The following is an 18,396-nucleotide window of genomic DNA, read 5'->3' as shown; positions in this document are numbered from 1 at the left end:
ATGGTTATCCAGGATTTATGACACTGGGATATTTGGAGGAAGAAAATTGGATTGTATTTTGGAAGGAGAAAGGGGCATAAATTTACATAAATGAATTATAAATCATTGAGCATAACATAGAAAACATCAAATACTGACATTGTATCCTGACAATACTGGCCCTATCACGTTATTCACGTGAAAATGTGTCCACTTGATATACGTTTTATGTTTTATGATTTGTTTTATGTTGCAACATCCAACTGATGTGTAATAAAAATACTAAATGTCCTCATGTATTGTGTGAACAATCCAAATCCACTACAGTTGCATCTATCTTGTTCTATCTCATTTTCTATCAATAACGGTCATGAATTGACTTTTCAATATCAATTTATCGCGATCCTGATAAGGTCTGCGGAGAGTCGAAGTACTGTGGAGTCCGCTGTACGGAGTAGCCATAATGCAGTCGAATGCAGTGGCCGCGGTGGAATGTCTCAAATCTCCATCTGGTTCTGTAACAGAACACATGGTCTTCTGGCCTCCAACTTCGAGATGCAGATAAACCATGCACCATGTATGATGGTTTCGCATCTAGAAGTGTTTTGATGGTAATGAAGGTAATATGTACTCCATCCGTGAAGCCCTATGAGCAGCCTTGGCATCCCCAGGCACGCATCCCCAGGCACCCTCCAGGGCTCAGTCCAAGTATCCCCCTAGAACAATCATATGTTCTCGAACCCTATTCTTGGGCCAGAGGAATTGTAGCATCAGTTTTTACTCAAACTTACAGCGAGGTGTACTAGGCTGATTGACCCGATTTATCGTCGTTTTTATTTATTTTATTTTTTATCATTGTTTTCATCTTCCCCTCCAAACCGAGGTTCCAATGGATTGTTTCCCATGAGGGGCTCATCCCATATCTATAGATGGTAATGATATCCTGCCGTGTATTGGAATGGACTGCCAGTATCGACTTTACACATACTTGTCCATATCCTGTTTGTTGTGATGGCATTGAACACCGCTACAGGTCTCGAACGTCTACCACGTAACTGAGGACAACCGAGGAATTTGGCATTGTGGATTGGAACAGAAGACATTCCTTACCTATCAGGAACGGTCTCCTTGATAGCGAGAAGATCCAGTTTCCGTCCCCTGTTGGCGTCTCTGTCTTTCGAGGCTCCTTTCATTCCCATCCCGTGTTTGGTTATAACCCTTGTCATATTGTGTAGGAGGTGGGAGACTAGATTAGACTCGATCGGATACCCATGCCTTGGTCATCTCTTGTTAAAATCATTGGTCGTCACACAAAGCTGAGGTCAGTAGGCAGTCAATTGCGACGTAATCAGACAAAATATAAAGCAAAGAAACAAATAATTTCCGAAACAAACAGACAAAATGATAAGAGAGTAAAAAACAAAACCAGCAGGCAAACGCCCATAATTGCAATACATACCGAGTGAGATTGAAGCCAAGCCAGTCGGTCCGCCTGCGATTTCGATAAATAATCGATAGTCTCCGAGGACGCGCGATAGCGATAATCAATCTTCCCCCGTTTTGTTAGCCTTGCTACCGACGAACGACCAAACCACCACCAACTGCGACTTTTCCAGCGTTGTCAATCGCATCCTCCTCGTTCTTTTGGATCATTTGCGATTTCTTTCAATCTCGTTTCTACCAATTTCCATTCCTCGCGGTCGTTTACTGTCGGGGTCGATCTTCTTGTTTTCTAAGGTCCGTCGAGGTTTTATCGCTCCTTATTTGGCTGATTCTGACCTGTATCGATCGGTAAGCAGAACAAGTGAAGCGAAAATAAAACATAAGCAGGATCTCTAGCCTTTTTTCCTCGTTGCGACTGGTGGAACATATCGCGAAGGCGTCCCATAATCCCTCCCTTCCTGTTTCGACGTGGCTGGTATTTCCGGTATCCATCGTCCTCTTGGACCGTCGCCGCGTCGAACCACACTTGCCTCCGTGATATCCCTCGAATTGATCTCAGTTCGGTCCTAGCAGGCCGGATTTATATTGACTTCCGCCCAAGAAGTTTTCACGGTGGCTTCACTTCTGTTCCGGGCCTCGCCCATTGACCCTGCCCTCCGGCCTCCATCGCCCTCCACGACCCAGTCCCACGAACTGTCCTACAACCAAACCTCCACTCCCATTGATAGCTCTTCGACCGACCGTCCGTCCGTGACGGATGCTACAGTGGGTGCGTCATCCGCATCGTCACAAACCTCCGCGCCAATGCCTGATTTAGGTTCTCTAGACAAGTCCAATCTTAGTCCCGGTAGCAGCAACAACGGTGGCAGCTTCTCCAGCTCGCTAGGCCCGTCGCTTCCAGGACTATCGGCTCTAGCATCGGTCGCATCGGCGCCGACTTCCAATCTGCGGTATGTGACTCGCTGAATACCCTCGCGCTCTAAACAGTCCTTTACGAGATAACTGGGGCGAGCGACGTATGGGACCCTGCATTTGTATATCATAGATCATGCCGCGCATCATCGCCGGCAGAATCTCTCAAAAGCGGAAAGAAAAACAGGGGTGGTTGATCGTGTTTCAATTGCTAATGGGTGGTGTTTATGTGTCTAGCGGCTCCGGAAGCAATGGACTTCCCAGTATGGGGAATATGACCTACGCGACATCGTCACCGGCAGCGACGACCGGTGGACAAGGAAGTAGTCCGGTAAGTAAATCGATTCGCCCTGTTGTACCCCTTATCGAGCGAGCGCGGTCTTATCTACGTGGACGATATGCGGATTTTGCACCCTGGAGCCTTTGCCCCGAATTTTCTCCCAAATCTGTTATCAGCTGCCGACTGGGTCTTGGCGCCGCACCACCCGCCCAGCGCCCGGTCTTATCGCAGCAGCCCATCAAATCTCTCCCGATCTTATCACCTTGTCGCTCTTCCTCTCATCCATTATCTATTCCCTTCGCTCCCAACTCCCTCGGGTGTTTTAATCCTCCATTTTCCGACTATCATGGCAACAACATTGGCTGACCACAAACGTCCTCATTTACAGCCCGTGTGTCAAAATTGCGGGACGTCCACCACACCCCTCTGGCGCAGAGATGAACTCGGCTCCGTCCTCTGTAACGCCTGTGGGCTCTTCCTCAAACTCCACGGGAGACCTCGCCCGATAAGCCTGAAAACCGACGTGATCAAGAGCCGCAATAGGGTCAAGACCGCTGGGCAAGGCCCCAAACGCAAGGTGAGCCGGCCGCTGGAAAACTTTTCAACCCTGGGACGATCGGGGCTCCGAGGATACGGTCGCTAACCAGCATTTTCGCATCATAGTCTGGTGGTACCGCTGACGCAAATGGACTCGCGACAACGCGATCGGAAGCCGGCACGCCCCCGCTGGGCGGCCATGGCTACCGTCGCGCGTCGCGAAAGATGTCCCCGGGCCATTCCGATCGCTCGAACTCGCCGGTGTCGCGAACGGACACGCCTGGAATCCCTCCCATGCACCAACCACAGCCGCAACACAACTCCAACATTGCCCCGCAACACATGTTTGACAGCGTGACTCTGGGGGACCATGCGATCAATTCGTCGAATGGCCTTCATCCCGGTCAGTTGCGCCAGCCCTCGCCGACAGCCACATCCGCTGTCGCGGATCGCCAAGGCGACTCGCCGCAGACATACGAGGGGCTCCTCGCGGCCAACGCGTCGCTCAAGACCCGTGTGAGCGAACTGGAGTTGATCAATGGTCTCTTCAGGGGGCGGGTCGCGGAGCTGGAGCAGAGCGACGCCACCGCGCGTCGCTCCGAGATGATCGTTCGCGATTCGGAAGTCCGTCTCCGTCGGTCACTCGAGGAGGCCCAACATCGGGAGGAGGATCTGAAGCGGCGTGTGAGCGAACTGGAGCGGCAGGTCTCCGACCAAAGCGAGCTGGGTGGTTCGGTGGGCAATGATAGCCCAGGGGAACCTATGGCGAAGCGGATGAGAATGAGCGATGCGGTATGGCGACCTCCTGCATATTCCTCCCCTTCTTAAGTCTATTCATCTTAACACATTTTCCCAGGCTTCCAGCGATCAACGGTAATGCCGCGCGACTCGCGTCTTTTCTGATCAAAGCAACCAAGAGAGACTCTTCGAGAAAAGACGGAATTGAAAAGAAAAAAGAAAAGAAAAAATATATCTTCAAAAATTGCCCCCGACTTGCTGAACTCCTCGATCTTCCTTGGTTCTTTTGATACCCATCGCATTTCTCGTCATTCGGCTGGATGCAAATTCGGATTAAATTAATGTCTCCCCGGTCTTTGTTTCTTTATTCTCCATCTCTATCCAATCTTATATCCAGGATGCTCGAATCATCGAGCCCTACCTCTAATTACGACATGGGACCAAGGGGATCACGTTGGAGACAGCAATACACGGAGCAACGAAATCTACGAAAATGGGGTTACGGCGGGGGGGAGGGTGATTGTTATGTTGAGTAATTGTGCTTACTATTCCCACTTTGAATTGATTGCGTTTTTTTCACTGCGATCCTCTGCGACTTCCCTCATCTGCAGGATATCAGACTTAGGGTGAGGCCGCGGGCGAATGACCGCCGGAGTCTGGGCAGCATGACGTTGGCGGGGTGCCTGATCTCTCCATAAGTTCTACGATACTGCGGGACTACAACGACATGGTTTATGGGAAGAAAAGGGGAGATCAAAAGAAACAGAAAAAGGAAGAAAAGAGAGACAAAAAAAAACACACGACCTGACTTTCCACACTTATTGACGCTACTATTCTTCCTCTTCTCCCGTGTTGTTTTTGTGGACTTTATTACTTTTTATTCTGATTATCGCTATCATTATGACGATCTGCCTCTTCTTGGATCTCTCCGATGATGTATTACTACCTGTACTTGTATCTAGTTCAGTCCTTTATCTTATCTCAGTCGCTGTCCAGCAACGCCCGACCCCGGTGTTATCTACTACCAATAGTGTAGCTTTGACTGTTGGTCAAGGCAGTAGGTTCAAATTCTAGGTGCATGAAGCCTGTTGCCTCGGTTTCCTGTACTTGGGAAGTATGCCGATGACTATTATGCTATTCTCCAGTATTACACTGATGACAGGGGATAATCAGTCTCAAGCTGCAGTAAGAGGGGAACTTTTGTATTGTTTCGGGCTACAACACCTATGGATTAACTAATAAATCTAATAATAAACCACTGTAATACTTGGAAATGAAAACAGAATAAGATAACCTAAGAAATTCACTGACATGGCTCTATCAAGCACTTCTACACCTATATCTACTACCTAGGAGTCAACTGTGCAGCGTCATAATCAATGCTTACTGATCGCGCCATGGCGTAAAGTGGTCCGCCCAACGCGACAAATCAACCACCCGCGTCTTCCCAATCGACCGCCATAAATCTCTCGTCATGGCATGAACAATGGCAACCATCAAGGCCATCGAGGCCCGTTCGGTGCGTCTGATCTCTTGCAATTTCCGAAAACCTCACCCACATGCTGACGTCCTGTCCGTTTAGGTCCACCAAATCCAGTCCGGTCAGGTCATTGTCGATCTGTGCTCTGTCGCGAAGGAGCTTGTTGAGAATAGCGTTGACGCTGGTGCTACGTCGATTGGTATGTGGGTTTATTTGTAGGACGGGAGGTGTTGGGTGCGGAATTACTAATGTGGTGTTTTTATGCTATTTGAAGAGGTCCGGTTTAAGAATAATGGGCTCGATTCGATCGAGGTGCAGGATAATGGGGGTGGGATCGCGCCGGAGAATTACGAGAATCTTGGTATGTTTTCCGGAAACTCTTCTATCTACAGTGTCCAATGAAGATGTGATGCTGATTGTATATCTTATCTACAGCATTAAAACACTACACCTCCAAACTCTCCTCCTACGATGACCTATCCCGACTCCAAACATTCGGCTTCCGAGGTGAAGCCCTATCATCCCTATGCGCACTAGGCGATTTCCACGTCATCACCGCTCAAGCACACCAAGCCCCTAAAGCAAATCGTCTCGAGTTCGAAACATCAGGGAAATTGAAGAAGACGCAGATAGTTGCAGGCCAGAAGGGCACGACGGTAGCCGTGGCGGGTCTGTTCAAGAAGCTACCCGTGCGGCGTCGCGAGCTGGAGAAGCACATCAAGCGCGAATATGGCAAGGTGTTGAATCTACTCCACGCATACGCATGTATCATGACGGGGGTGCGGTTCACCGTTAAGAACTCGACAGGCAAGACTAAGAATGTCGTGGTTTTTTCGACGAAAGGGAATCAGACGACTAAGGAAAACATCGCCAATGTCTACGGTGCTAAGACACTGTTGGCGCTGATTCCGCTGGACCTGGAACTGGAGTTTGAGCCTTCCGCTGCGCCGCTGCATCGCAAGACTGGCGCGGGTGCAAGTGCGGGAGAGTTGAACACGCTTGCGGTCCGGGGGCACGTCTCTCGACCGGTCTTCGGAGAGGGTCGGCAGACGCCCGATCGACAGATGTTTTTCGTGAACTCTCGTCCTTGTGGACTGCCGCAGATCGCCAAGGCGTTCAACGAAGTGTACAAGTCTTTCAATGTCTCGCAGTCGCCGTTCGTCTTTGCCGATTTCCACATGGATACTAGCGCCTACGACGTTAACGTGTCTCCGGATAAGCGAACGGTTCTGCTGCATGATGCGGGCGCGTTGATCGAGTCGCTCAAGACGTCGCTCACGCAGCTGTTTGAGTCGGCGGATCAAACTGTGCCTCAGTCGCAGGTCCAGACTGCTAAGTCGCGGTCACTGCCATTGCAGCGTAGCATATCCAGCATGGCTTTGTCTAGCGATAATGATGTAGCCAGGGAGAGTGACACGGCTAGAGATACAGAAGCGGATAGTAGCCAGCCGGCCACCGACGACAAAGTGGACAGCGTCATCAGCAGTGGCCCAGCAGACGCGCCAGCCTCGTCTGTCAAAATATCGTCATTCTCGCGGGATGGGCCTTCATCCCCGATAGTCCATTCTTCTCAAGCTCGGCAACAATCACCCGACGAGGATAACGAACTCTTCGTGCCAGAAAACACCTCTCCACACATCAGGAAATCAGCATTGGAGTCCTCCCAAGGCACAGAACATGAACACGAAACCCAAATGAGCATCGACGACCCCACCCCTCAAAGCAGTGCCACGCAGGAAGTGCACTCTCCCGAAGAGACCCCCAACACTATACAAAACGCATTCGACCGAATGCGGCCCAGACGGGCACCGGCTGAGATGGCCACCATCACCATTGGCAACAGAACCGTTACGTCCATGGTGGGAAGCGGTCCAGCTCGCAAACGAGATGCTGATGATGTTGGCGTCTCCGGTGGTTCTGGTTCTTCCAGTCGGAAACGGCGGATTCATACACCTTCTCGTCCTAGTATCTTTGGGAAGCATATGAGGGGGTTTGTGGCCCCGGGGGCGAGGTTAGAGGAATCTGATGATGAGGGGGAGGAGGAAGTCGAGGAAGAAGAAGCCGAGGAGGCCGAAGAAGAAGAGGAATACGGGGAAGAGGAGGAGGAAGAGGAAGTTAGGGAAGAGGAACAAGAAGAGGAAGAGAGTGAGCAAGAACAAGAGGAACTAGAAGCCATCCAACCAGCGAAGCATGCCCTTGGTAAAGCATCTCGGGCGACTTCTGATCACGAAAGCGACCGTTCCTATGACGCTGTTGATGATATATCTGAAGCGGATGATGCTGGGACATCTCCAGACCCCCAAACACCAACCGGGAAGAACATGACCGACGAGGAGAAAAAGAAGCACGAAGAATCCGAGGTCCAACGACTAATCCAAGAGGCAGAAGCCAAAGCTGCCGTGCCAGAAGAAAGCAACATCAACCGAGCGAACAAAATGAACAAAGGAGCTGCTCACCGCGATGCGACAGTCCAGCTGGTAACCACCATCGACGGGTCGATCTCCACTATCCAGTCTCGGGCAAAGAAGCACCAAGAACACATGCGTCTCTTTTCCGCTGCGCCCACCAATGGCTCCGACGAGGACGCGACTGCAACATCCCACGAGACAGCGGAAGAACGCCTTTCGCTAACAGTCACCAAAGACGATTTCGCGAACATGCAAATCATCGGCCAATTCAACCTAGGCTTCATCCTAGCGACTCGACCCTCAGACCCATCACAGTCGGGACCATCCAACTCCAAAGACGAACTCTTCATCATCGACCAGCACGCCTCAGACGAAAAGTTCAACTTTGAACGTCTACAGGCCGAAACCATCGTCCAGAACCAGCGTCTCGTACAGCCAAAACGCCTTGACCTCACCGCCGTGGAAGAAGAAATTGTCATTGAGAACCAGTCTGCCCTAGAGAAGAACGGCTTCATCGTGGAAGTCGATGACAGCGGAGACGAGCCCATCGGCCGCCGCTGCAAGTTGCTGTCACTGCCTTTGAGCAAGGAGGTCGTCTTCGGGGTACGAGACCTCGAAGAGCTGATCGTGCTGCTATCCGAAACGCCTGCAGCAGGCAGCAGTAGTCACGCAGGGTCCACTTCATACGTCCCGCGCCCGACGAAAGTGCGCAAGATGTTCGCCATGCGCGCTTGTCGGTCCAGCATCATGATCGGGAAAAACTTGACGGAGAAACAGATGGTCAAGGTCGTACGAAATATGGGAACGATCGATAAGCCATGGAATTGTCCGCATGGTCGACCGACTATGCGACATCTGATGAGTCTGGGACAGTGGGATGAGTGGGATGAGTTTGGGGGCGGTCTTGAAGACGGCGATCAGACCGCTGTTGATCGATTGGGTGTTTGGCGGGATTATTTGGGAGAGATGGGACAGTACAGCGAGGAAGAAGTTGACGGTGAAGACGGTGATGCGATGGAAAGCTGAGCTGGTGCAGCTTTGGGATACGACTTGTCATACTTTCGATTTTACATATACTATTTACAACCTGATACATTGGATATTCAGCGCGGTGCAACGACGCTTTGATTTGAGCACTTTGTCCAACATGGGGTCCCGTTCTATATATCGCGAGTGATCGTACTTCGGCAGGGGATCCGAAGAACTGACGGAGCAAGATAGCACGATGCTCGGGATCGACACCCGAACCAACACCAACCGCAGGAATTCCATGCACAACTATCTGAGATGCACGATCATGCAGCTCTCGCTCTACGATCCCGACACCACCCCGCTACTGATCCATAAAGACTGGTCAAGATGCGGAGAGAGTACACGACAACGAAGCCGGGCTTCGGCAGCAGCTCCGAGCGGCGGCAGCTGAATGAATACAAATATAGACCTCCCTCCTACTACAAATAGAGTAGATGCACATTATTACCTTGCCAAATAAGCAGACTCCACCATGCGGGCCTTCTTCTCACCTCCAATGCGTGCTGCCAGCCGCCGGCCGCGGGGCCGACTTGTCCGACCAATGTACCGATATCTGAGTCTCTTGCACCCGCCCAAGTTTGAGAATGAGAAGATGGTACGCTATCCTATTTCTTGGGAGAATCTTCGACTAATGGGTCTAGCTCGACTATGCCAAAGGCTCGCCGGAGCGGGCTGAGTTGACTCGCACTCTACAAAAGATGAAGAGTCAATTCCCCGTTCAGATCCCGGTTACCATCAACGGGTCCGCAGTAAGAAGCCCTGCCATGGAAAGCAGAGGAAAAGCAACTGACAGAAACAGGTCAAAACGCACCAATCTTTAAAACAACAAAACCCCTCCCAACACCGCGAAACCATCGCCGAATACGCACTGGCAAGCCCCGAGCAAGTCAACGCCGCAGTAGACGCAGCCCTGAAAGCCAAACCCTCCTGGGAAGCCACTCCCTTCGAAGACCGCGCAGCCATCTTCCTCCGCGCATCGGAGCTCATCGCCGGCAAATACCGCTCAGACATCGTAGCAGCCACAATGCTCGGCCAGGGCAAGAACATCTGGCAAGCAGAGATCGACGCCGCAGCCGAGACGGTCGATTTCTTCCGCCACTACATCCACGAAGCGTGGGCCCTGTTCGCGCAGCAGCCGCGCGTGCAGCCCGCAGGCCAGTGGAATAAGATGGAATACCGTCCGCTGGAGGGATTCGTGTACGCGATCGCGCCGTTCAATTTCACCGCGCTGGGCGCGACGCTCATCGGGCCGGCGGCGCTGATGGGTAACGTTGTGATCTGGAAGCCGTCGGACTCGGCTCTACACGCCAGCTGGCTACTGCATCAGATTCTGCTGGAAGCGGGTCTCCCAGACGGCGTGATCCAGTTCGTCCCGGGCGACGCAGAACAAGTGACGAACACACTACTACAGCGGCGCGAGTTCAGCGCGCTGACATTCATCGGGTCCACGCAGACCTTCAAGGGCATCCAGAAGAAGATCGGTGACGGCATCGGCGCAGGTATCTACGACTCGTACCCGCGCGTCGTAGGCGAAACAGGCGGAAAGAACTTCGGCGTCGTGCACCCCTCGGCTGAGATCCGGAGCGCCGCGCTGCATACCATCCGCGCGGCCTTCGAGTACCAGGGCCAGAAGTGCTCTGCCAATTCGCGCGTGTACGTCGCGGAGTCGGCATGGCCGGAGTTCCGGCGGCACCTGGAGGAGCAGATCGCGCAGCTCACTGTCGGGCCCGTCGAGGAATACCAGCATTTTGTGAACCCGGTGATCCACGAGCGCGCGTTCGACCGGCTGCAGGCGGTGTTGACCGCTGCGGAGCAGGACCCCGAGCTGGAGCTCATCGCCGGCGGCCAGGCGTCCAAAGACGAAGGCTACTACGTACACCCGACAGTCTACCGGACGAGCAACCCGCAGCACGAGATCATGACGCAGGAGCTGTTCGGCCCCGTGCTGGGCGTGTACGTGTATCCGGACGCGGAGTGGGCGCAGACGTTGGCGCTCGTCGACGGGACGTCGCGGTATGCGCTGACGGGGAGTGTGTTCTGCAGGGATCCGTATGCGTCGCGGCAGGCGCAGACGGCGCTCAAGCATGCGGCGGGCATGTTGTATCTTAATACGAAGTGTACGGGGTCGACGGTGGCGCAGCAGCCGTTTGGGGGGAGTCGGGACTCGGGGACGAATGATAAGACGGGGACGATGGGGCATTTGCAGCGGTTTGTGAGTGTGAGGACCGTGAAGGAGGGCTTTTCTGATGTTGGGCTGGATAGGGTGGCGTATGCGTCGAATGAGGTTTAGGGTATACACAGTACTGCAATAATCAATAGTATTGGTTCAGAGTCATCATTAGTTCGTCAATCATATCTGGAGGCAGATAGGTAGGTATACATGAATGATCCAACTACCACCATGAAAACCAGCCCTTCGCCTTTCCTTTTCCATCTTTCTTCTTACTGACATCGTCATCATCATCATCGTCCACCTTAACATGCCCATTAGCATCGACCCAACCATTCCCACTCCCATTCCCATTCCCGTTACCATGAGCCATCCCATCAGCGACCCCATTCTCCCTCCCATGCTCCCCTCCATCACTATCACCACTATCATAACCACGACCACCACGAAGGTCCTCCCCCTCAACCTCCCTCAAAACATCCTCAACAACCAACAAATCCCTCTCAATAAGCTCCGCCCAATTCTGCACATCCCCAATCTCCTTCAACCCATCGCGCGCCTGGTCCGCCACCTTCCCCCACTGCTCATTCTGCCGGCCCAGCTGGGCAGTCGTGCGCGCCAGCTCGGCCTCCTGGCGCTGAAGAGCGGCGTCGTTGGCGCGGAGGGTCTGCGCGCGGTCGCGCAGGGCGGTATCGTGGTGGGCGCCGGCTGAGCGGAGGGAGGCGGTGAACGCGGCTTTGGCTTCTTCTGTGCGTTGGTTGGTATCTGTTGTGGTGGTGGTGTTGTTGTTGTTTGTGGGGGGAGAGGGGGGTGGTGGGGAGGAGGGGTGTGGTGGGTTGGTTTGGGTTGTCATTTTCTTTCTGTTTTAAATGGATTTTTGATGATGGATGATGGATGTTGGATGTGTTGTTTGTGGAATGGAGTGGGATGTTGTGTGGTGGGGAGAGGTTGAGGTTGAAGTAAGGTGGGTGAGGGGTTGGTGGTGGTCATGCGGGAGAGTATATAGTATATTCTGTAGCATATTTTTGAATATCTTCATCAATTATAGGTATGTATAGAGAATTATGTCAATCAATATATTGGAATAGTGGCTGAAACTTTGGATTTTCTTGTATAATAAACTATAGCAATATAATGTTACTCACAAAGCGGGAAAGTCTCATGGTATAGATCTTTTGTAGCCGAGTGGTAATTTTTCTCAACTTCATATTTACTGTATCTCATGCTTTCAAATTTCCTCAAATTCATAGTTTTATTATCTTGTGTTTATCATGGGTAGATGGTTAACAGCTCTATCCTACACACAATTGACCTTCCCTCCAGGTAGGCATCACCCACTTCACCATCCATTCCGACTCCAAAACCTCCTCGATCGTTAACCGTTCCCCCGGCTGAAACACCAGCATCTTCCGGACCAAATCGAGGATCGCCCGAGTTTCCTCCTCCCCAAACACCCCTATCTGCCACTTCCGTCGATACTCCTGGACACCGCTCTCAAACGATTGTCCAAGCTCAGGCCATACCTCCCGGCCCTCAATCGGACGGCCATCCGGAGTAAAAAACTCACCCCGTCCCTCCCAGCGCTCCCACCAAGGAGTAGGCATCGGCCCCAGCACATCGATATGCTGAGAAACCATCTCATCCTCAGTGACGTACTCGTTGCTAAAGAGGGCCTTCATGCCTAGGATCTCCCAGATAGCGATTGTCAAGCTCCAGATATCAGCAGGGTACGAGAGAGGCGCCTGCGGCGCGAATCGCGCCTCAGGGGGGCGCATCGCCAGCGGCGTGTGGCAGTCCTCGCCGCGGCGGAGCTCAGTAGTCGGGGAGTATGACTCGCCGAAGTCGCTGAGGAGAACGTGTGCATCGTGCAGCTTGAAGTCCTCTGCGTCTATGCCCAGGTAGAGAGGAGTGACCGCATTTGGGGGGACGTTGGGTGGTAAAGGGGCTGCTGTTCCGTCCCGGGACGTAATGGGGACGGTATCTGGGTCGCCGTATTTCTCGTAGAACTGTTTAATGGAGAGGTGATTGAAGCTGGATGGAAGCCAGACTAGGATATTGCGAAGGTGGATATCTGCCACGTATCGATAAGTATTCAAGATGTAAAGCATACAAAGGGAATGTTAATAACCGAACCCCATGAACGTATCCGCATGAATGCATATACGAAATCGCCCTCGTCAGACCCCCGACCAACGCCCGCGCCACGTCGAGGGGAAACAAGTGGCTAAACGATACCTCTCTCAGATCGCACCGTGCTGGAACCATCGTGTAGCACGGATGAACGCCGTTCGGTCCACGGAGCTCGAATTCATCCAGGGGAACGGGGATCGCCTCATGACCAGGACGTACCGGTCCTGGCGGAGCAGAGAGAGCTCGGAGACACTTCAATTCCTGAGAGAGAGAGAGAGACTCTGAAACGCCAACCTTGACGGCGACATATTCCTGCTGGCGCGTGTCCTGCGCTAGCCAGACGGTTGAATACCCGCCGAAGCCTAGCTTGTCTACGATGCGGTAGCGGTCATGGAGCACATCACCGATGAGGATTGGATGATAGCCCCCGGGCTCGTATTTTTCCAAATTTTCAGCACCATCGATCCAATTGTATCCGACGGACTGGTATCCTGCAACGGCTTCGCAACGCGACATTGGCGAGGAGGTGAACCGTGATCGGGGAGGTGAACGAAACTTAAACTTGTGGAATCGACCACTTGCTGATAATGGTGTCGAGGGACGGAAGAGTTTTGACAAGGATGTTAGATTGAAAGGAGTGGCCGTTCTACTGTATCGCCCCATTGACAATGGCAGCGGCTGATTGTCGTGTTGACTGCTGGTTCAAAGGATGAGCGGTTCTATACATGGCAGGAAGGAGTTCGCTCAATCGGTGAGCCCGACCCGCCTGTTGTAGACTCAACCTAATCTGCAAGGATCCACGGAAGTCACCCGCAGACCGTCTGGGGCTAAGCTGACCAGTTAGTTCTGGGAAGAAATCTGGCAAGGTTGTTTGACCAGATAACGAACGCGCCCTTGAAGAATATGTAAACAGTCCAATTGCTTATTCACACCTACCCGGGCAGAAATAAAGGGATAGGATGGACCCGAATATGTTGATGCTTGGTATGGTGGTTGTCCTTTATGTGACGAGTGTGTGTGTAACTGGTTTCGAGCTTGATGTATAGATATCTCGCACCTTGGGATTGATTCTATACTAGGGTAGTGGTGGCCTTGAGGGAATCGGAATCATCTCCTTGAAATGCTAGGTTTAATCTCACAATGTATATATGAAGACCTATATAAGCAAAATTAGGGCGCTCTGTAATAAGGTTGAGAATACCTATCATCATTAATACCTGTTCTGACTTCTGCATCACTACTAGAAGAGCTCCAAGCCAGGTCCAAAGACTATAACATTGCTCACAGTGACAACACTATCCAAGGAAGATCAAGGAAACCAAAAATTCTGTCAAGTAGACATACCTGGTGATGATCGGGCTTGATCGGCCTGACCACGTTCATACCAAATTTTCTATAGCGACCACTTGATGACTCTTTCTTTCTGTTTCAGTGCTTGCCCCTCGCCGCGCTGAATAGGATCAAAGCAGCATGTCCCAAATATTGGATGAGCCGTAGACTGCCCCTATCCCATCTCCACTTACCATGGTAACGGTTGGCTCGTATACAGCAAGCTGCATATGGTCTGCTTGTTTATCTCTCATCATCCATCGTTCATTGTACAATGCTCGACCAGAGAGAGTAGGCGATATATATGAATGACATCATAGAGCGTTTCCTACTATAGTATAGTTTTTTCCACTGTTTTCCACCTTTGGCCCTGCGCAGCGAGAATTCCCCCCGAGTTCGTGGTCCAGCATGTATTGCGCGTGCGACTTGGCCTCGTCTGAAACTTTGGGGTTACTGAGGGTGCTGTGTTGCTTTAGTATATCTCCCCACCTACTATACTACTTATCTGTGTGTTGGGAGCTGCGACGCACGCTTTGTAGCCGCGCATTTCGTTCAGTCTTTCCTCGGCTATGATGGACTTCGGGTAGCTGGAGTGATGGAACAGATATAATAGGTTCAAGGGATGGATGAGAATGGAATGTTGATTGGGGTATCTCCCTTCTTATATAGTGGAGGCCAGAGCTTGGGGCTTGTTATTTTGCATCATACGTCGGTCAATCTGTGCTCTTAATTATAACACCCTGTTAGGACCGATGGCATCTGGTTGGTTCGGGCCACTCATCATTCTCAGCTTTGGAGGCGGTGTTAACTGATATCATCGGTTTCGGCTGTCAATCAAGTAGGTTGCTGTATGAGGCTGGATCTGACCTCCTGGAACCGAGAAGCTACAAGGCACGTCTATCAATAATAAAGTTAGATGTTGATATTCATAGTTGACTTAGAAGACATTCTTGAATATATTTTGAATAGCTTAGCTTTGTATAGACTAGAGTATGACTATCTAATTTCTGATGGTTCTTTTTCATGAGCTCTCTTCAAAAGTAACTTGATCGTTTTTCTTGATATATCATACAATATATACTGTTGAAATAACCAGTGATTATTTTCAAGGAGGTAATAATCCAAGTGAATTATTACCTCTATCATGTATGATACCATCCTGTCTAGACCTTTCTATATCAAAACCCAAACCCATTCTACTGTATTCTAGTTAACTCTTAGCCACTGCACCAAAATACTGATCAACAACCTAGCAGGGCTTGACCTGACTGATATCTCAACACCAAGTGTCGGCACAAGAAACCTTAAGCTCTGCGATGCCCTCTTTCGCCGAGGCCAAACAAACTCTGGATAAGAAGCTTGCTCAAAACCAAACACTCCACCTAGGGGATGAAACTGCAAGCTTTTTAAGAATCTTCCACAAACACCTACTGCTGCAAGGGCAAGCCAACCTAGCAGAAGACGTGGAACGGTGTTCTGATCATAAAGAATTACAGCAGCTAGCTGACAGCCTTGACACCGGCTTGCTACGACTTATGCTAGCCCACGGCGGCACCACACTATCCACTGCACGATAATCGTCTGGCAAGAGAGGGATATAAGTGTGTTGTATCTAAAGCTTGAAGTTCAGCTTACAGCGACCGCCCGCATAATTCGATCAACGCTCCCTGCGAAGTCGCCCATATCCTTTCGTTTGCTTTGGAGGCCTTGCAAGAAACCGGCACAGACGACACCCTCTCTGAGCACGCTTTCGTTGCTCTCTGTTGGTGTAAATTGACAGCTACGCCACGATCGATAGGTCACTTGATAGAGCAATCTTATATACCCTTTCAAATAGTGGTACTACACTGCGTCAGAACCTAACACCCCTCTAATAATAAAGTCAAACAATTTCCACCAGACTGAACTATCTAACCTACTACATACGACACCAAACCATGAAACCCACCACACTGCACAGAAAAAAGATCAATCTTGAAAGAGGTATATATATTATATATTTGATATAGTTATCCAATAACCCAGGCAGCCAGTCCTAAAATACACGCCAATGAAACAAAGCCCCAGACCGAGCCAGCCTCAATCAATTCGTTCAAACGATCGATCGGTCGATCTCGGTCCGCAGGTGGTGGACATCAGCCCAGTGATTTATTTGGGAGCGGGCTTGCAGGTGCCCTCGGCGTCGCCCTTGGCCTGTTCATTTCATCGTTAGCTTGTCATTCATCTTGGTGGTGGGATAGGTGGAAAGGGGCAGGGAAGTAAGTACCTCGCAGTAGTTGGTCTCGCAGTTACCCATGCTGCCGTCCTGCTTGCAGGGCTGGCCCTCCTTGATGGCCTGTTGTCGTTGTCAGCTATTATTCTCTTCTTGTTTATTGGACGGAGATGTAAACGTACGGGCTTCTGCTCCTTGCCGCCGGCGACGGGGGTGGCAATGGCAGCACCGAAGAGGGTGATGGCGGCGAGGAAGGAGAGCTTCATTTTGATTGTTTGGTAGTGGTGGAAGTGGAAGAAGTTGAAGATTGATTGATTGATTGATTGATGAGAGGATAGTAGAATAAAACAATCCAGAGAGGGACGACAACCAGGTATTTATACCATTCTCCTCCACCTCTTCTCCCCTCGTTCCCCTTATTCCCCTGATCGTTTAACTCGATCCAGAAGGACATTCGTTCGTTCGATATCCTTCTTCTCCGGAGTCCCAGTCCCACCAATCCATCCAACCATACATAGTTAACCAACTAAGTATAGAAACCCCGATCCAGCAGCGGAGTCATCCGCCCAGTTTTCGTTCCGTCTCCCCTCTTTTTCCCAGTGTCCCACCCTCTCTCTCCTTTCCAGACCAGACCGAACCAGACCAGAGAGCCAACTATTGCCCGATCCACAAGGCTATGGAACGCATGACGCGTGGCTCGGCCATTGGGGCCCTCGTGCCGGGTTGGACCGGTTATGATCGACTGGTATGATCGGCCGCTGGATAACCGAGTAGAGTAATGTTCCTGTTTCTGGATCTCATGGACTTCATGACCTGATTGTGTCGTTGACTTACCTCTTCTTGTGCCGAGGACGGGATTATACCCACTTACTACTTAGTGAAGAATTCCTACTAAGGTTGCTCACTTGAGTAGTTCATAGCCACTGATTGCCCTGATAGTCTATGGCATGATTGCAAGTGCAGGATCATAAGGAAGACCTCAGGGAGGTCAACTTAAGCCCGCGCAATGAAAATCCACCTCCTATAACTGGCCAGCAGGAGCAAACAGATCTGCACGCCTAGCCAACGGCATTCAATCAAGTAGATGAATACTCCGTAGTCAAGGCTGAAAAAAGAAAGTGGGGTTAAATTAATTTCCCCTGATTCCTAACTCCATCATCGCATGTCATCATTCGTTATTCCACCAAGGCTTCCAATCAGGAAAGAGGGCATGGAAGGAGGAAGAAAAAACAAGCTCTGATGTAATGTTTCTTCAAACAGAGAAACGATAGTCCTTGGCAGGTATCGCCATTCGTGGTCCGGCCAGGGAGAGAAATTGGGTGGTGTGGATCTCCATCCTTTTCTGTTCTCCACTTTGACCATGATTCCGAGCACTCCGCTGAGCCGGATCGATTTGTTCACACGTGCTTTTGGTATCGCGTTGCTTCCCCTGAGTTCATAATGCATGGCTATGGGGTAACTAATAGCTGTAAGTGTGTATGTAGACTTAAGGGGGTGAGTGAATAGTTCGAAGTAAGAAGGACAGTTAGATGATCGTGGTTCTCCTTGAATACTAGCTATGCTGTACTATGCATGCAGGATTCTAGATATGATTGCGATTGTGATGTGATTGTGATTGTGATATTCCTACACATTCTAACTGTGGTATTGATCTGATTGACTGAATCAATGGATGGATGGATAGATGAATTCCAACCATGGAATCATTGCCCCATTACATCAGACCCAAACTCGCCAGTATCATAG

At 50.9% G+C, this 18,396-nt stretch overlaps 6 protein-coding genes across 6 annotated transcripts; 4 read left to right on the top strand and 2 right to left on the bottom strand.

The window, feature by feature from the left end:
- Positions 1–2,224: 2,224 nt before the first annotated feature.
- On the top strand, positions 2,225–4,094 carry BDW47DRAFT_92680 (putative GATA transcription factor (AreB)). The gene is made up of 3 exons (XM_024820232.1): positions 2,225–2,372; positions 2,572–3,191; positions 3,278–4,094. The coding sequence occupies exons 2-3, from the start codon at positions 2,733–2,735 to the stop codon at positions 3,977–3,979; spliced, it is 1,161 nt and encodes a 386-aa protein (XP_024674171.1). The 5' UTR covers positions 2,225–2,372; positions 2,572–2,732; the 3' UTR covers positions 3,980–4,094.
- Positions 4,095–5,251: 1,157 nt separating this feature from the next.
- On the top strand, positions 5,252–8,903 carry BDW47DRAFT_92648 (ATP-binding mismatch repair protein PMS1). Its single transcript, XM_024820231.1, has 4 exons — positions 5,252–5,408; positions 5,472–5,568; positions 5,644–5,730; positions 5,805–8,903. Exons 1-4 carry the CDS (start codon positions 5,376–5,378, stop codon positions 8,801–8,803), a joined length of 3,216 nt encoding a protein of 1,071 aa, XP_024674170.1. The 5' UTR covers positions 5,252–5,375; the 3' UTR covers positions 8,804–8,903.
- Positions 8,904–9,265: 362 nt separating this feature from the next.
- BDW47DRAFT_135043 (L-glutamate gamma-semialdehyde dehydrogenase) lies at positions 9,266–11,099 on the top strand (the record flags this gene model as incomplete). Its single annotated transcript, XM_024818232.1, has 3 exons — positions 9,266–9,404; positions 9,451–9,558; positions 9,609–11,099. The coding sequence occupies exons 1-3, from the start codon at positions 9,282–9,284 to the stop codon at positions 11,097–11,099; spliced, it is 1,722 nt and encodes a 573-aa protein (XP_024674169.1). The 5' UTR covers positions 9,266–9,281.
- An 83-nt stretch (positions 11,100–11,182) lies between these two features.
- Positions 11,183–11,824, top strand: BDW47DRAFT_101487 (uncharacterized protein). The gene has a single exon (XM_024811667.1). It carries the CDS (start codon positions 11,290–11,292, stop codon positions 11,689–11,691), a length of 402 nt encoding a protein of 133 aa, XP_024674168.1. The 5' UTR covers positions 11,183–11,289; the 3' UTR covers positions 11,692–11,824.
- A 424-nt stretch (positions 11,825–12,248) lies between these two features.
- On the bottom strand, positions 12,249–13,625 carry BDW47DRAFT_135041 (kinase-like domain-containing protein; the record flags this gene model as incomplete). Its single annotated transcript, XM_024818231.1, has 3 exons — positions 12,249–12,276; positions 12,318–13,010; positions 13,108–13,625. 3 exons carry the CDS (start codon positions 13,623–13,625, stop codon positions 12,249–12,251), a joined length of 1,239 nt encoding a protein of 412 aa, XP_024674167.1.
- A 2,824-nt stretch (positions 13,626–16,449) lies between these two features.
- Positions 16,450–16,975, bottom strand: BDW47DRAFT_101486 (uncharacterized protein). Its single transcript, XM_024811666.1, has 3 exons — positions 16,833–16,975; positions 16,705–16,773; positions 16,450–16,631 (listed from the first exon to the last, which is right to left on the bottom strand). Exons 1-3 carry the CDS (start codon positions 16,914–16,916, stop codon positions 16,587–16,589), a joined length of 198 nt encoding a protein of 65 aa, XP_024674166.1. The 5' UTR covers positions 16,917–16,975; the 3' UTR covers positions 16,450–16,586.
- Between the last annotated feature and the right edge of the window lie 1,421 nt (positions 16,976–18,396).

This window comes from Aspergillus candidus, assembly GCF_002847045.1.
Source record: "Aspergillus candidus strain CBS 102.13 unplaced genomic scaffold BDW47scaffold_9, whole genome shotgun sequence".
Taxonomy (NCBI): domain Eukaryota; kingdom Fungi; phylum Ascomycota; class Eurotiomycetes; order Eurotiales; family Aspergillaceae; genus Aspergillus; species Aspergillus candidus.
This window is presented reverse-complemented; position numbering and strand designations above follow the sequence as displayed.